The 22373-nt window shown below is 26.2% G+C and overlaps 1 protein-coding gene across 1 annotated transcript in view; it reads left to right on the top strand.

Moving 5' to 3' along the window:
- The window catches only part of LOC107439191 (SPRY domain-containing protein 7), a 32437-nt gene that overhangs the window by 3233 nt on the left and 6831 nt on the right, over positions 1–22373 (top strand). The window contains exons 3-4 of the mRNA XM_087149333.1: positions 10680–10782; positions 14532–14647. Of these exons, the coding sequence (XP_087005459.1) occupies positions 10680–10782; positions 14532–14629 (201 nt within the window). The 3' untranslated portion in view covers positions 14630–14647. The remainder of the gene's footprint in view (positions 1–10679; positions 10783–14531; positions 14648–22373) is intronic.

Here is a 22373-nt window from a genome sequence, read left to right on the forward strand (position 1 = left end):
ATTGGAGATAAGATTTTGTTTTTTCCGATCAATAATATAAAAAATGTTTAGTTTAGTGTGTCTTAAAGAACATTTACAAGCTCTTCCAACACTTATGTATCTTTGAATTATTAGTTACGTTATATCATTAGTATTGTTAAAAGTTTCATATTGTTGTATTAATTTTTAAAAAAATTTTAAATTATCTTTTTTCAAACTTAGGAAGTTTCTAATAAGCTGAACCAATTTCATTCTATTTATCCTTTTACAGTTATTTCCAAATAATGTAATGTAAACAATTGATAACTGTTTTTCCAAGTTTATAGCTTCTTGGTAAAGCTCAACATTATTTAACAATTTTAACATATTTTTATTGAATCCATTTTGATGTTCATATTTGATCCTTTTACTGTTACATTATTTGGGCAAATTAGTTTAAGCTTTTCCCTACCTTTATCACATTATCATTACTTTAAATTAGAAGTCATTCAAATATTATGTAAGCATATTTTTGGCAATTTCAAACACCTCCCTTATCAGCAAAATTAAGTAAATTTCAAACCTTTTTCCATGTGTCAGGATATTGCATCACCCTCTGGTTTTTACTTTCTTTTCAGTACTAATTTAATTTAAGGATAAAATTCTAATAAAAGATATTAACTTTGTTTTAAACAAGTATTATATACAACTAATAAAAGCTAATATAAAAATTATAAGAACACTCCCCTTTCTTTCGCCGTTTTTTTTTACTATAAAAATAGTTCAAGGTCAGTTAAATGGGAGTCTGATTTAAATTTGGACAAAGATCCTTATCTACCCCTCTCCTGTGATTGGATATCAAAATAAAAGTAGGGTGTGGGAAAACCAACAGGGAAAAGGAGATCTTCAACGAAACCATGTCTAATATTAGTCTTGTTTTAACCATGCACTATTTTTAATGTGTGTGGTTTTTGCAACTTTTTATTTAATTTGCTTACGTGTTAAAATTAAAGTTTTATTCCTATTTGAAAATCTGGTGATTTCTGATGTATTTAATTTATTAGTCATAAGTATGAAATGGTAAAAAAATTTGCACCAATGTAATTTTCAAAAAGCTCCAATGAGTAAATTCTTGAAGGTGAAAAGGGAATACATACTTTTTCCCTTTTTCTTCTTGGATTATCTTTCACTTTGATATTTAGAAAGCCAGAATTTTTAGCAGACAATTTTCGTTTCTGTACATGGCTTTAGTTACCGTTCGGGATGCAGTATTTTTTTCAAAGTTTAAATATAATCATTGTGTTAACTTCATTTAACTTTTTTTTATCATTTATGAATTTGGATTTAATATAAGGATTAGATATTAAGCGATTCTTCCTTTTCTTTAGGAAATAAGTAGAATTAAAAATAACTTTAATTTTATAGAATTTTTATTAATGTTTTTGTCATGATTAGCGTTTTCTCGGTTTCTGTAAACATATAAAATATTGATAATGAAACTGCAAAATACATCTAATTGAATTGATTCATGCAGTTAAGTTGGGAGTTATTGCTTTGAGTTTAATTCACTTATAATTGAGACTGTTCCTTCATAAATTTTTTATCTTCATAATTTCTTAAATTCATAGTTGATTGCTCAATTTGTATGTAGTTTAAAATTACTCCAATTTTCTTAAGTATTTTTAATTGATGAAAAATTGCATCATATTATAACTTCCGAATTGTTATTTTTTATGTATATATATTTTGCTTTAATTGTAAGTACTATTTTACATTTGATTGATAATTCATATTCACTTATTTTCAAGATAGGGTAACAGTATAAAGCAAATAATTCAAAAATAATTTTACAACTGTGGCACACAAAAATGCCTAATGTGCATGTTTTACAAGGAAATGCCCCAAAGGCAAAATATTACGCTTTAAACTTTCAGTTCATTTACCTTTAAATTAAGAAAAACTTTGTAGCTCACCTGCAGTTGTGGTGTAGCATTTAGACTTTCCATTTTCTGTTGAATGGTTCGGATTTTAATAGAATATTTATTATCTTTAACTTTCTTTTCCAAAAATGAATTATTGAACATGTTTAATCATTTGATAAATTATTTTAAAAACAAAAAATATCAGTACCTGTTTAATTTTATCTTATTAAAACATATGGATTAATTAAAAATTCATAATTTAAGTTAAAAAAATTTTGTTATTTTATTTAAATTACAAAATTAAGTTAAAAAATTTTGTAATTTAAAATTTACATCAAAATGTTATAATTAGTTAAAAAATAATGGAAATATTTTGATTAAAAAAAATGTATTAATTTTTGTCTTAAAAATTAAATTTTTGAAAAGAATTAATTTTGATTTTAAAAAAATTATAATTTATAAATTGAATAAAACTTATTAAATAGTTATTAACCTTTTTAGATACAGAAATTTAAATTGAACTCCTGACCTCACTGGTAGACACCACTATTACACCACGAAAAAAAAAAATTAACTAAACCAATATTAACTTAGTTTTAATATAAACTAAAATACGCGTTTGAAAATAATGAAGTTGTATTTCTTGAAACTGAAATGAAATCAATTATAATAGTTAAATAAAAATAAAGAAAATTAAAAAATACTTGTTTTAAAGAAAAGTTTTCAGCAATTTTTCAAAATTGCCTCAAAGCAATACACACCATCTCCCTTCCGACAAATCGTGATATCATTTTCGACCAATAGCGTGTCCTGGCTATTCTGAAATTTAATTGCACGTTTAATTTGCGCCCTATCTTAACCATATGCTCCTTAATTTAGAGCTTATTTTGTTTTAATAGAAATTTTTGAGATGTGTTCCACCCTTGTTAAATACAAACTTGTTTGCATGCAATCGCTTGTGAGAACTAAACAATAATATTTGCTTACTTTTTCTGAATTAGACTAAAAATCCCAATTGAAATTGCAAGCATTCTCTTTGAATAGAATTAAATTAATTTTGTTTGGTATATTATGAACTGATAACATATCTATAAGACTGCTTTAAAACTCTACTACGCTTTTTAGTTTGTCTCAGAAAGATATTTTTGAGCAATTATATAGTTTTTTTGCAAATTCAAGAAATGGTATTTATTATAAGGATATTTTTTTTTGTTGTATAATTTAAATATTTTTAGATTTTGTCTGTTTTATTTTCTAAGTATTTCTTTTGTGTATGTGGATAAGCAATTCAATACTGCCATTTGAATTACTTTGTTGTTTTTGTTTTCTTTTATTACTTTGAAATATTTCTTGTAGTTTGTGTTACTAAAAACTTTTAATTTTATTTCAAAAATTCATTTATTCCTTAGATGTTGTTGAAAATTTTTATTTTATACTGTAAGTAAACTTATTTATTTAATCTTGTACATTTTGACAATAATTTGTTTATAATAAATATTTCTATCTAGTGGAATATTTTTTCCAACTTTTATCTAAAATTTAACAAGAGTTAACTTAGAAGTTGGAATTGCGAACGTGTGTTTTGAAGACTTTTATCTTTCAGGTTTTGAAGAGGTTATTTATTTGTTATTTCTTAAATTAAAAGTTCATGTATTTTTCTTAATATGGTCACATACATTTTCCTTAATATGGTCATATATTTTTCTTAATATGGTTATTAAAAAATTATATAGTATTTTGATGAATATAGAACCATAGTTTTTGATATATATAATTTTCTCAAGATTCTTAAAATAAGATCCTTAATACATTGACCTCTAATAATGTTTTTAGATTTGCTATTCCTTTTTCTTTTCACTAAGAATGTCCTTTTTATATTGACACTTTAATATTTGAATATATATATATTTACCAGCAGGCTGTAAAGTTTCACATTTATCAAAAGTTTCTTATTTTCTATGTTTGCAGTAAATTTTAGTTGAATGTTAAATAACTGGTAGATTCTTAGGGGTTATTCGAAGAAACATTTAAAATTTCTCTTAAATACTTTTTAGAGAGGGGTTTACTAACAGAGAGCTTGATGACATTTTTTAATTCTGTTACATTCGTTTGAATATTTTAAATAGTTTGAATATCATGTGTATGTTTCAGTAAAATATTTCACTAAGTTTGTAAACTTGCAGTGACTCATGCTAGTAAATGATGTTAAGTAAAATATGGAACTAAAAAAAATAAATAAAAAATACAAATTAAAAATTGTATGCAAGTTTCAATTAGAGTGCACAATTGTGTACAGTTACATTAAAACATCTTTAATGCAAAGTACCATGCAGAAAACATTACAAAAACAAACGTTGCAAAAGTGTGAAATATTTAAATCAGCCTATGAGAAAGGGCTTAAAAAGTACTTAAGAAAAATCAGCGTGACAATTTTTTTACTGCTCTTTTTATTTTTTTAAATTCAGTTATATGTGTTTTCAAATTTTTTTTATACCTATTTGTAATGTTTTTTTATGTAATTAGTGATTGTTGTTAAACAGATTGTAATGCAAAATCTGAGAAGACTGATCACCTTTTCCGATTATAAAAGCAATTTGTCTTTACATATTTCCTGAAATCCGGGTTAATAATTGAAATAAAAATACCATTAAAGGAAAAGTATAAATAAATATAGAAAGTAGATAGAAGAATAAGAGAGAGAAAGAAAAGAAAAATTTTTACAGAAGGCAAATTTTGGACATAGAGAAAAAAAAATATTTTTCGGATACTTTGCTATTAAAGTGATAAAAATGTAAGGTAAATAATAAATAAAGTGAAATAAAGACAATACTGAAATCTTAGACTTGACAATAACAACCACTGTGTCATTTTTTTTATTTTGTTTTCAAACAAGGTAAACAATACTCAAGTCTAATTCCAGATTGAAATTTTTCCTGTAAAAATGTTTTTTGTGTTTTACATTTTAAATTACACATTTTTAACAAATGTTTATAAATTTTTGTCATCATGACTGAAGAGATAACATAAATTGGTATTATGAGGAATACTTCTTGCAGAATAACTGTAATGTGATCTTTAAACAAAATATTTTTGAAACTGAAAAAATTGTTAAGTCAAAAAACTGTTGAAAATGAAAATTTTAAATTTGCTGATGATGCTATTACAGATTTTTGATTGTGTTAAAATTTTTTCAATGAGAACATATGTAAATGTTTTATAATTTATATTACTTTTATATATTGTTACCATTACAAATTTGGTTATTTTATTTGTACTTCTATACCATAGGGAAGATTTTGCAAATGGATAATTTCAAAATTTTTGGATTCTAATTAGACAATTTTGGCGAAGGGGGATGTAACATAAAAAGCTTCAATTAATCTTTTTATGTTAGTTTCTTTGCTATAAAACTTCATCCTAATTAATTATTCTAATCGAAATACTTTCTCACACTTTTAAAAGCCACATCCTGTTCTTAAATCTATTTTTGGCTCAAGTATGCATTTAATTAAGAGCAGGACATTTTTCCCTTTGCTCTGTGTGGGAAACATTCGATCTATTTCATAAACCAATGGCAACTGCTGAGGTTTCCCTCTTTCCCTAAATTAAGACATTTTACGGATTTTACTTTGCAAGATTTTCCCTAACATATAACCAAGGAGCGCAACTTTTCATGTGCACTTTTACTCACTCTCATGACTGCTCTTGTCTAATAATTAATAAATAAATTTTGTACCCTCCTTCCCGACCTATGACCTGTTTTAATCCTTCCACTTGGCAACGACGTTATATATATATATATATATATATATATATATATATATATATATATATATATATATATATATATATATACTGAATGGAACTAAAAAATCAAAAGTTTTTTCCTTTTCTGATGAAGAAGAAAAGTATCTTTAGAATATAATTGTTCAGAAAAAAATTCCTTGTTTTTATTTTTTATTTTTTCAGCTATTTTATTGCTTTAACTCTTTTTTTAAATTAAAAATCTATAAACATGAAGATGCAGAGTGTAACAGTTATACCTATAATGTACAGTTTTTGTCATAGGAAAAGTCATGAAAAATTCTTTAAATTAGTCATGGAAAAGTCATGAATTTGAAAATCAAAAATGTAGCAGATACCCTGTCTGTAGTTAACAAAAAATTTGCTTTTTCCAATTTACCTCAAAATAACAAAAAATAATTTTGCTGTCCTTAATTTTTTTAAAGAAAATGTAAGCACCCATTTTGCGAATCATTTGTGTATTTTGAAATTAGGCATAAAATTTGTTTGAAGGGAGGCAAATATCAGGATTTGCATGGATACATCATTTTCTGTGTTCATATAAATTATATACCTGAAATTTCTAAACATTTGATTTTTAAATCAGTCATTTTGCTTCAAATGCTATGCCTCCATGCAAATTAAATTCTAATGATCTTTTTTATGTAAGCTCACTTTTTTAGATTAATCAAATGTTAGTAAATTATTAATGTTCATCTGTTGTTTTATATATAAAATAAATATATATAGAGAAATCTTTTTTTTTACTAACAACTGAATAAAGGTATACACTCTACTAGTGTTCTGAGTTTTGCTTCCTAATTTATTACTAAAGCTTCATAATCATTAATATTCAGATTACCTATGCTAGTTAATTTGCACATTGTTCAGAATGATCTGTTAAAGTGCAGAATTAAGAGTTTTCCCCCAATTTACCCAGATAATGTACACATTAGCAGTCTTCTATCGTTAAGGCACAAAAAGTCCCATTCTATCTACTAATTTGTAGATTGCTTAGTTGTACTAACTTGATTCTTTAAATACAGAAAAGTAAGTAAATAGCATTATTGTAATTTCCTTAATAATATGTTAAACTGTTAGCATTTGGCATACCTGCCAAGCCTCCTGATTTTTAATGAAGATTCCTGTATTTTATGACTATCTCCTGTTTACCCATAGATTCTTAAATTTCTTGAAATGAATTTAAAAATTTCTTCAAATTTGTTGAATAAATTTTTAAATACAATTTTGGTGATAAATTATCTGCTGATGGCAAAAATACTTTTCTTATTCCTCAACAGATGGTGCTATTGTCAGTACTGCAGTGTGTTGAGTGTTATTTAGTTTAAGTAATTATAAATAACGGTTTAAAAAAATCTTTAGATTAAGATTTATATCCATATTTTTTACTTCACACTAACTAAGAGCTGATATTATTTACAATTTTGATTTAAATAATTTTGCATGATGTATCAAAACTTTACTCGTAGCCCCCCAAAAAAATGTGCTAGTAAAAAATCTCTGTTAGTTTATTTCTCTAATGTTGGCAGTTGTATGGTTTTAGTTTATAAATTGATTGGTGAGGGATTCTCTCATCTGATGCATTGATAATTTGATTGTAGTAACTTGATATTTCAGATACCAAAGAATAAATAACATTGTACAGTAAAACTTGTGTAAGTTGACCACTTTTGGTGGTCAACTTAGACAAGTGGCCAACTTATAGAGGGGGTGGGTCATTGTTTACTTTTTCGCTGCTATAAATAAATATTTTTTTTTTACTTGACTTAAAAATTTTATTCAGAAAATATGCAAATGAATATCTTAAGAAATGCGCTTAAACCTGAATGAACTTCAATTTGATACATATAATTCTAATATTTAACTAATTTTTTAAAAAAAAATTATTTCGTTAGTTATGCATGTGAAGCGTTTAATAAATATAATTTCTGATAATATCACAACGCGAAAACATGTAATTTGAAAACTTTAACAAAATAAAATTATTTGCACACTTTAAAATTTATTTACGACCCTTAAAGATCAAAGACCATAAATAAAGGATTAAAGCATATTTCAGAGCATTCATTTATTCAAATGCTCACTATTGCGACTGGAAGAGCAACTTTTCAACTAACACACCTGTTTTCAATGAACGGATGAAAGAAATGGTCAAAAGCTGACCCCTTACAGTTTCCCCTGATGGTCAACTCACAAAAGGGTTTAGATTAGTTTTTTACACTATTTCACCAAACAAGTGAAATTTTAACACGCATTGCCAAAATGACAGAAAATTTTCTGAATTTTTTTTTTCTGTTCAACTTATGAGGGTTTTAGAATAGAATTCTGTAATACTCCTAGACAAAATTGACTTATTTCAGTGGTCAACATACAAGATAGACAGGTGGTCAAGTTACAAAGGTTTTGCTTCTTTATATTATAAAGGAAAAATTCCGTTCTTGATAATTGAGGTCAACTTATGCAGGTGCCCAACTTACAAGGGTGGTCAACTTGGCAGGTTTCACTATGTATTTATTTTTCGGTACATATTTTTTGTCATATGTTAATGTAAGTGTTTAAAACGTTTCTATTGTTCCAGCAAAGATCTAATTTCTATTTAATTCTGATTTAATCTAATCATAACAAACATTTCAGTTACAAGCACGATTCAGAACCAGTATTTGTTTAATTCTTGAAATATGTTAAGAAAGCAAATATTTCCAATTTGGCTGTAAGTTTGGTTAAAAGTTAAATTTACTATGTGACATCTAATATTGCAAATGAATATGAAGTAAATTAAATAGAAAAGAATGTGCTATTTTATTTGAAGTTAAAATTTTGAAACTTTTTATGTTTAAAGTTTTTTAGAAATATCGATTTCTATCTATTTTTCATTTATTTGAAAGGTATTTAAATTTTGTCATGGAATTTTTAAAAAAAAAAAAAACTTTAATATGTTATACCAATGTATGTTACAACTATTTAAAATTAATTTGTTACCTTCTACTAATTAAAATTGGAGGTTTAGGAACGCAAAACATAAAAAATGTCAACTTAAAAATGTGTTAATAAGATTTTTATTTTATTTCCCCTTATTATTAGTTATGAAAAAAATATGATTATATATTAAAAATAATTAAATATTAAAAATATGATTATATATTATAATATGATTATATATTATAGTATGATTATACAGGGTGTCTATAAAAGAGCTCCGGGGTTTTAAAAATTCATATCTCACTAACTATAAAAGATAGCAAAATTTAGTCGATTTCTTTGAAAAAAGTACCTCAAAAAGTTTTACTCATACCAATTGGGAATGTTTGTATCAACTGTTGGCGGCGCTGCAGGGCGTTGACCTTGAAATGGATTTGGATTTCGGATTTTTTTCTTTTGGATTCCGTTGGATTTTTTCTTCTGGGGGCATATCAAGAATCTTGTGTATGCAGAGAAAATTCGTGATGTTCAACATCTCATGGAACGAATAGTCAATTGTGTGGCAACCGTCCCCCCAGACATGCTCGCCAGGACATGGGAAGAGGTAGAATACAGTTTAGACGTCTGCCGTGCCACTAACGGGGCTCATATAGAACTTTACTAAGTGTTAAAAAAAACTTGAAAATGTAAGCTTTTCAGTCATGTATAAAACATGTATGTATGTTTTTTATTTCATTAAAATATTTTGCCTCAAAACCCCGGAGTTCTTTTATAGACACCCTGTATATTATAGTATAATTATATGATTAAAATATGATTATATATTAAAAATATGATTTATATATTAAGTAAAGAGAATTATTTTGCATGTTAACTAGCGTGCTTAAAATATATCTTCTTTTGGTACTTTTTTTTTTGTCTTCCAAGAGAGCACTGAATGAAAATTGAAATTCTCAGGTTTAAAAAGCAAGGTAAAAAGTTTGTGTAAATATGTTTTAATTTGTATTTTTATCTAATTCAACTAAGAAAAATATTTACGAAGCAAACACAAGAAAACTAGGATTTTAAATAGGCAAAATCATACAAAATTGTGTAAGAGAGATCATGGAGGACAGATAAGGGATTATATCTCTTGGCTATCACCAATTTGTACCAGATTTGTTTTCGTCTAATTCCTCTTGTTCCCAAAATAATGAATTCTCCCTATACAGATACATTACCTCTCTTTATTGAAACAATTGTAAATAATTTGAAAAGTTAGAGATTTGATTAATGAACTCATTTTTATTCTGTTTGAGTTATTATTTTTTTTATAGTATTATTATAAAATATTTGAATTAAGCAGATATTGAGATAATATACAAAATCAAAAACCTTAAGGCATTGTGGGGAAAGCCATTTTATGTTCATTAATTGGGTAATTTACCAATTCATTCATTGTGTGTTCCATATTCTTGATATTTTTTTCTAATCATAGGGTTAATGGGTAAGTCATTCTGATCATAAGATTTGTTATTTCTTCTAATTATAAGATTAATTACAAACCAGTATTTTGTAATAGTTACGTTAAAAAAAATTTAGCGCTCTTATTTTCATTTTAAAACGATTCTCCTGAAACTCTGTAGTTTTCTGAAATTCCTCATAACTCTCATAAATTCCTGGTGAAAACAATTATTGCAAAAAAACAATTTAATTCCTTTTTTTCTTCCACAAATATTTAGTGGTGCAGACATGAAGCAAACTGATAAATTTTTTTAATGGATTTTTATTATCAAAATCCATTATCAAACATGTCATCTGTTTTGAACTGTATTTTTAGTATAACATTCAGAACGCTATAATTTTAAATTTTATAAAATCATTTTATGAATTGAATTAAAATTAATTCAATTCAAAATTATAAGAATTATTCATTTGAATTATAAAAGGGTAAAACACTTTAATGGTAATATTTTGTTTTCTTGTAATTAATTGAATTCCAAGAAAACAAAATATTATATATTAATTATCTACAATAATTATATTAATTATTACAATATATATTTATTGAATTAATTGTATATTTGTGATTTTTAGGGAGTTTCTTATGACCATGTTGAAATCAACTTTTTCATAAACGGAAAGAATGTTTTGTGTCCTGTCACTGGAGCTAAGGGCGAAGTTTTTCCCGTTTTGTATGGTTTGTATAGATTATTTTGCTGTTTAACTACATACTTCTTCCTTGTAATTTATTTGTTCTTATATAAGTGAATAGTTTGATGTTCTCAAAGTAACTGTTGTACCATTGAACCTATTGTCACATCTATATGAGTGAATATGCAGTTGAAGTGCTGAGAAAATGAAGGTTTAAAATAGTATTTTACTAAATTTGAGTAAATAAGCTTGTAACATTTTGTAATTCTGCAAATTTAAAGATTTTGCTTTTTTCTCTTTTGATAATGCAACGATTGGCCGAGAAATGGAGCTGTCGCATTGCTCGTCAGAAGCAAGAACAATAGTGATTGTATTCCTGATGTATCAGAGAATTCCAAGCTTTTAGTATCATCCCTCCAAGTCTAAAATTTAAGGTCGGGTCATTTTTTTCTCGAATTTTGCAGAATTCCACTGATTACAAACTTACAATCGGACTACTATGGCTTTTTTTTATATTTCATAGGATTATGAAACCTATAAGACAACAAAATTTTTACAGAGTTGGCAGTATAAAATTTACATTTTTAAACTTTTGCTATATACCTATATACCATTCATAAAACGTTAATGTAAATCTTATTCTTCCACCGATTTGATTCTTTTGGTTTGGTGAATTTTTGCCATTTTCAATATTTGAAATTGTGCCGGAATTCACTAATATCTCAATTTTATATGTCCACAATTTTAACATTAATTGTTGCGACATTAGTCACACGATTTAAAATTCCAATATAGAGATTTGCATTCAATAGTTTTAAAAATCAATATTGTGATTTGTATTGAAACATTTTTAAAGTCCAATATCGGGATTCGTATTCACAAGAGTTTAAAATCCAATGTCACAATTCCTATTAGCAGCTTTTTTAAAATCCTATATTATGATTTGTATTCACTCACATAATATCAAACATTGATTTTTGTATTCAGCATAATTTGTAAGTTAGATTCGTATTTATGCTATTTAAAAATTATGCATCACGTTTCTTGTACAATGTAAGTTTTTCCCTAAATTAGTTATTTTTAAGTTGTGATTGGTAGATAATTTAATTATAAGTATTAGTTAAAATAATTATATTAAACATGTATGGTACATAAATTGATATCTTAATATTTAGTTTTTACAAATAAAAATTTCAAGGTTTTTCACTCTGTGTCACAATTATCCCGGCAAGAAGTTGTCATATATTTTTACCTCTAAATCATTTTTATAGTTATTTTCAAATATTGCTTGTTGCCATTGATATTATGCAAATTGGATAGTAGAATAAATACTGACAGTTTTCCAAAATAAGATCAATAACTGGGAAATAAAATTTCTTTCAAAAATGTCACTGATTTTCTACCTCATTTAAGAGTTCATTCTTCTGTGATTGCATTAATTTATTTATTCTTTTCTGTTCTAAGAATAATATGAATAAAGTACTAAAGTTTATATATAATTACAATATATATGTATGCAGTGTTAAAAGGCTTTTCCTGTGTTCTTATCTTTAAAAGTAATCAAGAAAATATAGCTGGTTTCCAACTTTTCTCTGCAGAAAAGCTATTTTATTACTTTTCATTAAACAAACGCAGACTATTTTCTGAATAATCCTTGTGCATTTTCAAACATGTATATTAATTAAAGATACTTTTTTTTGGAGCATTTAAATTAAAAAAATTTATTATTTTTCTGTTTCGAAAGATTTATGTAATAATTTAGTACTTTTTGTAGCTTATAGAAATGAATTTTATAAAATTCAAGCATTTTTGTAAAATTCAATTTATTTATTTTTGGCTACAATTGCACATGATTCATTCAAAAGCTGTGCACCTTTTAAATCTTTTCTTTTTATTTATAAATCTTCCAACTTTAGGAAATGGTTACTTCATTATTTTGCAATTTTTATGTTACAGTTTTAATGTTTATTAAAAGAATTTGAAAGAACATCAAGTGTCAAAAAACAGATGTCTGGAGAAATTTGTTTGCTTTTTTACTAATGGGCATGCTCTTAGAAATTAAATAAAAATATCTACTTTTTTTATTTCCACTTGTTATATTAAACATTTATACAGCTTTATTGAGTAAACTTCAAGAGTTGTTGAAAAAAATTCAGTGATAAATCTTATAAATATTAATATTGTTTAGAAAGAACACCTTCAGAGTAAACTCTACATTAAATCCATTGGTTAACAGTTTCAGGCAATTCAAGATTAATTATCATTATTTTTTTTTACAAAAATTTAATTCACAGATTGTAAAATATTTAAGATAATTTTTAACTTTAAAAAATTTATTTGAGGCATTGAGAAAGTAACCTTTTTTTTTCTCTTTGAACAGATCATAATATCAGGGTTACTACAGAAAAAAATGAACAAAATAGTTGCTTTTAGTAGTCTAAAGCAAGAAAATAGTTACCTAAAACTATGAATATAGTTGCCTAAATAGGAACAAAAATATGACTAAAATTTTATTGAGTGACTTAATTGTCATACACCATAATCCATTTTAAAAAAAAGTTTTATAAATTTTTTTTTAAAATTTGCACAGCAGAAAATTTGTAACTAGATAAGAGTTGAAAACAGTAAAAAATTAAGGCTAATATTGATAGAAAGAAAAAACAATTTATATAAATAACAAAATTATAAATCAGAGAAAAAATAAAATGCACTTTAAATATAATGGAAAATTAAAATTTCGGCATTTTAGACATAAATGATAGTATAAGAAATCTTTTCTTTTATTCAGAAGCTCCCGTGGACTGCAAGTTGTGCAACTCAATTTATGCTATGAAAAAAAAACATTGCAAAGAGTACAGAAAAGTCTCCTAATAGTCTCCTTTTCCTGAAAATAGTTACTTTTTAAGCCTTTTCAGGTAAAAAAAGTTGCCACAGTCACCTCAGGCCAAAAATAGTTGCATTTTAGTCGCCTGGGGCAACCCTGTAATATGTTTTTTTTTAATGATGATCTTTATTAAATACACAAGTGGGCGATCTTTGTGTTAAAATACAAACTAAGGTAAACAACGTTTAAGAGCACGAAAAATATTTATAAATGCAGACAGCTGTTTCGGATGCTCAAAGGGCAACCTTCATCATTTCTCCTTCCAAACAGGAGAAAGATGAGGAACGCTGGATAGGTCATAGACCAAGAGTTTGGAATTTTTGAAAATATTATAGGACTCATAAAAATCTAAATCAAAAATTGAAGAACTTATCCAGCGTTCCTTATTTTTCTCCTGTTTGGAAATCTATGATTAAACCTAACTAACCCCCCCTTTTTTTGTTCCTTGCTTTCCATTCGTCGTCATCCATTCACCCTTCCCTCCTATTGGCCGTTGCTCTAACCCCCCCTTGTGACGTCACCTTTCTCCATATATTTACCCTGTTTTCTCTCATTTCTTGCTGTTGCACTGATGAAGGTTGCCCTTTGAGCATCCGAAACAGCTGTCTGCATTTATAAATATTTTTTGTGCTCTTAAACGTTGTTTACCTTAGTTTGATAATCTTTATTGCCTATAATTAAAGATGTATGCAGTGTCTGATAACAAATGATTAAAACTCCCAGAATTCAAGGTTTAAACATTTTTGCCGAAGTTGAGAACTTGACACCAATCAATTTTCCACCAATCAAAATCATTTTCTTTTTTCTTCTTTTTTAATGTTAAATTGTTATTGCTTAGCCATATATGGAATCTTTCTTTTTTTGCAAAGTTGTCAGCTATAATGTCTAACAAAAGAATGTTATTTATTTAGTTGATGATGGTGCGATACTTGATGCAGCTTTCTCCACTTTTACTCATCAGCCTCCATCAGGATTTGACAGAATAATGGTTGAAAAATCCTTGTTGTAATTTCATCTGCAAGAAAAGGTGAACTCTTCTTTCAATATCTTTTGTATTTGCTTCATTTTTTTTTTCATCATACAGAGTGAACTCTCGCCACTATGATAATAACTCCCTTTGTAACGAAAATATTTCGTGGTCCCGACGAACTTGCACATGAATAAATGTCATGCTCCTCTCAATATTACAATATTTTTTGATGCAATGAATCCCTGTAAATTGATTTTTTCCCTAAATTTCAACCTTGTTTTTTCCATTTGTTATTGATTTTTAAATAATGTTAAAAAAAAATCTTATTTTATTATCTTTTGCCATTTTTTCCATCTTTTCTGACTGCTGACCACCCTAAGAGCTTCCATTCATAGAACATAGCTGCCAACTATCCAGAATTTTTCGGATTTGTTCCTAATTTTTAAATCAAAACTGAAAATCTGATATTTTTATAAAAAATCCGAATTTTTGTAAAATTACAGTGTTTTTGCTTTTAACCCAATTCCCTGTTCTGATCACCGCAATCGCGCTTCCCGTGATTATTGTGCAGAAGTAATTTTTAGTAGCTTTATATTGGAAAATACTATTCTAATAGCTGTTGCTGATCATTTCACTAAAGTGAATTTATAACAACTATTATTATTATTTTTTAAATGTTTTGTAGTATTTAAACATTTGCATCAGAAATATTTGTTTATGATGTAGTTTAGGGGTGCACAAACTTTTTCAATGAAGGGCCACATGCGCAGCAGATTGACCAATGAAGGGCCGCATGCCAAAGTGTTTAGACCGACATATTGAAAGCAATTGTTGGTGGTGATTGTTAAATAAACATCATTGTTTATATAACACTAAATTCTTTTTGTCGGTTAACCTTGTAATCTCTTTGCAGAAAATACAATACTTTTAAACGTTTAAAATTAGAAAATGCAAAACTGATTACTTAAGAAGGAAAACAGAATTCGAAAATCAGAATAAATTTATCGGAAAAAATTTAGATAAATTGAAATAATTAAAAAATTATGGAAAAATTGAAATTTTTTTTATCGCATTACAAAATACAAAAGTCCATTTAAACATAAATTTTAACTTTAATTTTTTTTTCATAGAACTAAATTTCAAATAAATAAATATTCTAGTCATTAATATAAATTCAAGTTAAATACTTTGATTTAAAGAAAGTTTATAGGGTTAAAAATGATTAAAACTAAAACTAAACCCCTTAAGTGGAAAATAAGACTTAGCATTTATTAGGGAATGTACTTTATCTTTCAGACATTTTTATTTTAAATTAATAATAAGAGGCTATGAGAGGAAAGAAAAAGAAAGAAGAAAACACATTAAATTTTAAGGAACTATATTCCTTAATAATAAAAAACTATTAAGATACTTGCTTACAACTTTTTATGACGAATATATTTTTAACATGACACTTACTATTTACAATTAATACACAATCAATTAACAATCAATAAAATTTACATTACTTTTCGAAACTTATCTTGATTAAATTTTTTATACAGTTAAAATTTAATGATATACAAATCATTTCCCAGCATACAATCATAAATGATATAAAATGCTCCAAGAAGATAGAAAATGGTTTAAAAAATTTCTTAATGGTTACACTGTAATTTGCAAAATGTTTGAATATTTTGATAATTTTATGTACTTGATCATGTGATATTTTTTGAGCCATTAAATGAAAATGTAATGATTGTATTTAAAGACTACTCTGTAATTTTGAACAGGCCAAATTCATTCTGGAAAACAGTCTTTCGACAAAAGCTGTTGTTGTGGGTAGTATTAAACTTAGAGCAAATAACATAATCAGTTTTGGAATTTGTCCTAGATGGTGTTCTTCCTTTCTGGGTTTTTAAATCGCGGAAATACAAATAGCGATGTGTTATTTTTTAATTGCTTGAATACAAATTGCTATGTGTTATTTTTTAATTGCTTGAATACGAATTGCCATGTGTGATTTTTAAATTGCGTAAATAATAAACTCGATGCTTGTTTTTCATATCGCGTGAATACGAATCGTGTGGCTTTTAAATTGCGAAAGGACTACTCGCAACACTTGATTTTTAAAATGCATGAATATGAATCGCGATATATGGTTTTTAAAACGCGTGCGAGAAAAGTAGCAACGGATGATATTTTAAACGCCAGAACACGAATCGCGATATGTGATTTTAAATCCCGTAAATACGAAACGCGATGGATTATTTTTAAATCTCGTTAATGTTAATACGAAATGCGATGCGCAATTTTCAGATAGCGTAAATACAAATTACGATGTATGAGTTTTAAATTACATGTGACAACAAAAAGAATAGGTTCGATGTGTGTTGTTAAACTTGCACGTGTTCATGGGACTTAAAAATTATGCCGTTTTTTGAATTATTTATTTATTTATTTATTTTTTGCAAAACGGACCGCGTTTAAACACATCTCGGTTTTTTTTTTGGGAAGGTTTTGATTTGGCTAAGATACGTAATTACTTTTTAAGTTACGAAAAAAATTAAAGCTGAATCGAATTTCACGAATTGTAATATTGTGTGAAAATATCAGGTATATTCTAAATTACAAATAAAAATGCAGCAATAACGGGAAAGAAGAAAAAACACTTTCGAAAAACCTCTTAAAAAATTCGTGTTAAAATCGGTACAACGCAAATGATAAAATCGGCACAAACAGAGCACGTAAAAAATAATTATTTTAATGCGCAATTCAAAACTCGCTTGCTGTCAAAGTATTAAAAATATCATAATCTTTTTAAATCACGGGGAAAACGTAATAACTACTAAAACAATGACCAAAATACTTTAATATTTTAGATGAAATTGGAGTAAATAAAGTCCATCAAAATTTTATGTAATTTAAATGCGAGATTTGAAATTAAAATGTCACAATAGCGTATAAAAAATATCGGTACTTTCAAAACCTTGTAGAAATGTGTAGCAATAATTTCTAAAATAACGATTGTAAAATAATTTGATTCGCGATAAAATCGTTACAAATAAGCCATGTCAAAAAATGGTTATCTAAATGAGCGATTCGTAATAATATCTGACTAAAATATCGAAGTTTTAAAAACCGGGCGGAAATGTGCAGCAATAACTGTTGAAGAAAGGATCTAAAGTCATTTAGATTTTCCATGGAGTTTGCACAAATAAAGCGTTTCATAACTTTCAAACATCGCTATTTCAGAAACACTTGAAAATTGGTAGCAATAACCACCGAAAAGTCATTGGAATCGGCACATACGAAAAGCGTCAAAAGTGGTAATTAAAATTCGTAAATCGTAATAATGATGTATTAAAAATATTGGGATTTTTAAAACTATGCTGAAATCCGTAGCGTTAACCATCGATAAACTACATTGATTGAGATTGGGTGCGTCAAAAACTTAAAACTGTAAATTTAAATTACCGAATTTTTTTTATTATTTTTCAAAAACAAATATTTAATATTTTTTTTTTCATTTTGTTCAGATTGCGGCCGCGGGTCGCACATCGAGGGTTGGCGGGCCGCATTTGGCCCGCGGGCCGCAGGTTGAGCACCCCTAATGTAGTTTAATATTTACCTGTGTTTTATAATTTGGAGAAGAATAATTATATATTAATAGGTAATGGTTGTTTTTTTTTTAATAATATAAAATATTAGTATTATGAAGTTCCCACAAAAGATAGTGATTAAAGTTTTGTTTTAATAATTTACATAAGGTATTTAAATATACTTCTATTAATGTTATTATTTAATAGTTAAACTTTTGTCTTACTCTCATAATTGGTGCGTATAATTTTGTCGCATTTAGTGTTTCTAGTTTTTAATTCCTGAGGTTGGCAGCTATGATAGAATCGCCTCCTTTATCTCTTAAGAAGTCACAAATATATAACATCCCTCTCTGATTTCATTTAATTCATGTAAAAAGCTGAGTCACAAATGACCATCACGATAACACCTGAAAGAGAATATTTTCTGTAGAGGGTGGGGGTGCCATAACCACCTAGAGTAGAAGGCCTAGGAGCTTGTTTGTGACATCACGATCAGAAGGTAGAGAAGAGCGTTGCTGTTTTCTACCTTCAGAGGAGGCTGTGAAGATAGTCGATTCCTTATTAGTTTTATTGTGTTTCTTTCATTTTTAAAAGCTGAAAATAAGAATCCAAATTTTTTTATGATCTGAATGATTGTGTATATATAATCTTTGCCTTAATATAATAAATTTAAAATGAATCAATAGAAGAAAGAAATCATGATAAAAAATAAGTAAATTAATGCAGTAAGAAATTTTAGATCAGTTTTTAAAGATTTTTTTGTGTGGTTATTTTCATAAGATTTATCCAAACCTTTTTTCAAAGGATAAATTTCAGTTTTAAACTATTTTAAGAGTAATCAATCATATTAAATAAATATCTATTGATTAAAAATAAAAATATTTTCCTAAAAATTGAAAATTAGTACTGAACATTACATTCATGGAAACAAAATGTTATTGGAACAAACACTGAACGTAAAATTCTATAAAAAAAAGCATAAAAATGTTTATCCTTTATAAACCTTTGAAATATTTATAGCAAATGTATATAATTATTCTGAATTTTTTTTTATTTACTGCAGTAAACTGACAAATTAACATCTGCCCCTCTAATTTCTTTCTATGTTCTTTTGTTTTGCATACATGTGATAAAAATGATTTAATATGACTTATTAAATAAGCTGAGTCATTACTTTGATGATATAGACTAGAACTTTATGAATGTGGTATTTAAGTATATGAAGATTAATTTTATCATAAAGTATAAGTATGCTTTAATAATGACACAAACATATATATAGAACAAAAGCTTTATTTGAATCAGTAAGGAGAAAATATATATACAAAAGCAAATAACATTTTTAAAAATTTTATTTTAAAACATATATCATTAATTATATCATTACTTGCAATTTCAAGATTACTATACTTCTGAAGAAAACATTGTAATTGTCATATATTTTTAAATGACCAAATTTCCAAACATTTTATTTTAAAACATAACCCCATAAGGCAAACAAAAATTTGGAACCTGGGAAAATTTTTACTTTATCAATTTAATTTCATTATAATCATGGGTGCAAAGGCAAAAATTTTTTCTGTCTAAAATTCCCAACATACCTCCCCGACATACAACACATATGCAAAGTATCTATAAAGCTCTACCATAATATATCAAACTTATATACTGACCAAAAATTATTTGTTTATTTCTTCCCTTAATAAAATAACAGGAGCATAAAAAGTACACCAATATAAACAATGAATGCAATTTTTACTTATTAAATAATATCATTACTTGCAATTTCAAGATTACTATACTTCTGAAGAAAACATATTGTAAATGTCGTATATTTTTAAATGACCAAATTTCCAAACATTTTATTTTAAAACATACCCTAGAGAGCAAACAAAAATTTGGTAAAAAAATTTCACGGATAATTCAAAGTATTTGCTTACATACTGTATTTTTCCGTGCATGTTAATGAAACAATCTTTTTCGAAAATGCTGCCCTTTGATAAAACTGTTAATATACGTGTAAAAGTAACACAGTAAATTACTAATGATTGTATAGTAGTTATTAAATACTTTACCATATATGAACCATTCAAATTACCCGACACTTTTGCTCCTGTAACAACATATTTTAAAAACTTGTTGATTTTGAGAAATTTAATTATCCAAAAGAAGGAAATGAAAAAGGATAGTAAATTAAATAAAATATTGAATGAAATACAAAAATGTCTTTTCGTAATCTAAACTTTCCACTTATTTTTTAAATACTATTCTATATTATAAATTAAATCTGGAGTTATAAGTAAATTGCCAATTAAATTTTCTTTTAAGAAAAACACACAAGTATCTCATACTTATGGAGCTATTAACTATTTTTATGGGATAATGAGAAAAATATATTAGTCAAAACAAAATTGTAGTTTCTTAAAACTGCAGTTTCTGATGAGATGTGCCCCAAAATATAATGTAAATAATGCAAAGTAGTTGCATTACATCACCCAATAATTAAAACTAAGAAAAGTTTTGAAAGTAAACAGGAATTTTATGAAAAAGAGACTATTATTTACAATAAATTTTTAAAACTTTAAAAACATTAGATTAAATTGAAGCTATAAACTCCTACGACCTTCCTATTAATCATTTTACAATTTATGATAATAATTAAATATTTGTTTTTAAAAGTCTTGATGTAAGACATCCTATTAATCATTTTACAATTCAATAATAATAATATATTTATTTTTAAAAGGTGTGATGAAAAACAATCTACTTTAGGAAAGCATTAAAAGTGATAATCCTTGTTGATTTAAACATATAATAAATCTTTATAAATTTAAACAAATATTCTTAGTTAAAAGTTAAATACAAATTTTAAATATTTTTTGCATAAATGAATCAATTGTTGCAGTTGTGTGTCTTGGGGAAAACGAAAGACCTTGTGATTATCATCATAGTTCCCTCGACACAAGAGAACACAACAAGCATAAATCATGATTGATGCCTGAAAAATAAACAGATATTAAGACTCATGGCTGAAACTAAAATATTAATTTATCAACACTTACCTTGATTTCTCATTGGAATAATGAAAATTAAAAAAAATTGTTTTACTTCCCAAAAAATATATTAAAAAATATTTTTCTTAGTTATCTGAATCTTAAATAAATTTTCTAAAGTTTTGGTTAATATGAACAAAGTTCTGCTAAATGTAGTCAACCATCTCTAAAATAAGTGTTCAATTAAGTAATTTATTCACTAAAATTTTCTTTATTTAAATACTTAAAAGTATTTTAACAGCACATTAGAAGGGCTATAAGTTAACAATGACACCAAACCTTGAAATAGAATTAGAAACTAATAATTTTATCCCCGAACATTGGTACATTTAGAAATTCTTCAATATTAAAATTCTTCTCAGGCATATTTAAATTTAAAATTCTAATAGCTAAATATAAACAAATGTAACTTCTATCAGCATTCTTCAGATAAACACATATGGTATTTTTTTTACTAAAATTTGTTTAAATTTAATTTCATTAGAGTTAAAAATAACTACTTTTCATCACCAATACAGTTTAAATGTCTTTGTAATTCTTGTCTAAAGTAGTTTTAAAATTTTGGTAATCTTATACCAACTGCTAATTCTACATTTCAAATTATTTAGTATTTTTACTGAGAAAGATATATACAAATCTCTAATCTAACATTCATAATGTACAAAACATTACAAACATCTTATTAGTATTTCAAGAAATTGCATATTTTATTCTTGCAAACACTATAAAGTTTAGCAGTAAAACATATTGGATTGTAACTAATATATTTTAATATTCTTATATAAATGTATAATTCAAGCATATTTTAACCGATTCATTGAAATGTATATTTTATAAACTATTTAAAATCTTGAGCAGTCTATTTAAATCGCTTAGATTCATTTAAGATGCTTTAGCTCATAAAGTATGACTAGAAAATACAATCGAATGCTTTTGTAATTTTACATTACAAAAGCATTCGATTGTATTTTATATTTGAATACTAAATTATGTTATTTTATAATTCAAATGGAAATAGATCAGATAACACATATAAATACATTAGAGACTTAAATAACGTCTCACAACATAACACCAATGCAAGTTAAATTATATACGTGCTTTCAAGAGAGTAGGGAGAACAAGGGAAAACCTGGATAATACAGGGAA

Source organism: Parasteatoda tepidariorum, chromosome 8 (genome assembly GCF_982258835.1).
Source record: "Parasteatoda tepidariorum strain Cologne lab strain chromosome 8, Ptep-v5.0, whole genome shotgun sequence".
Lineage (NCBI taxonomy): Eukaryota > Metazoa > Arthropoda > Arachnida > Araneae > Theridiidae > Parasteatoda > Parasteatoda tepidariorum.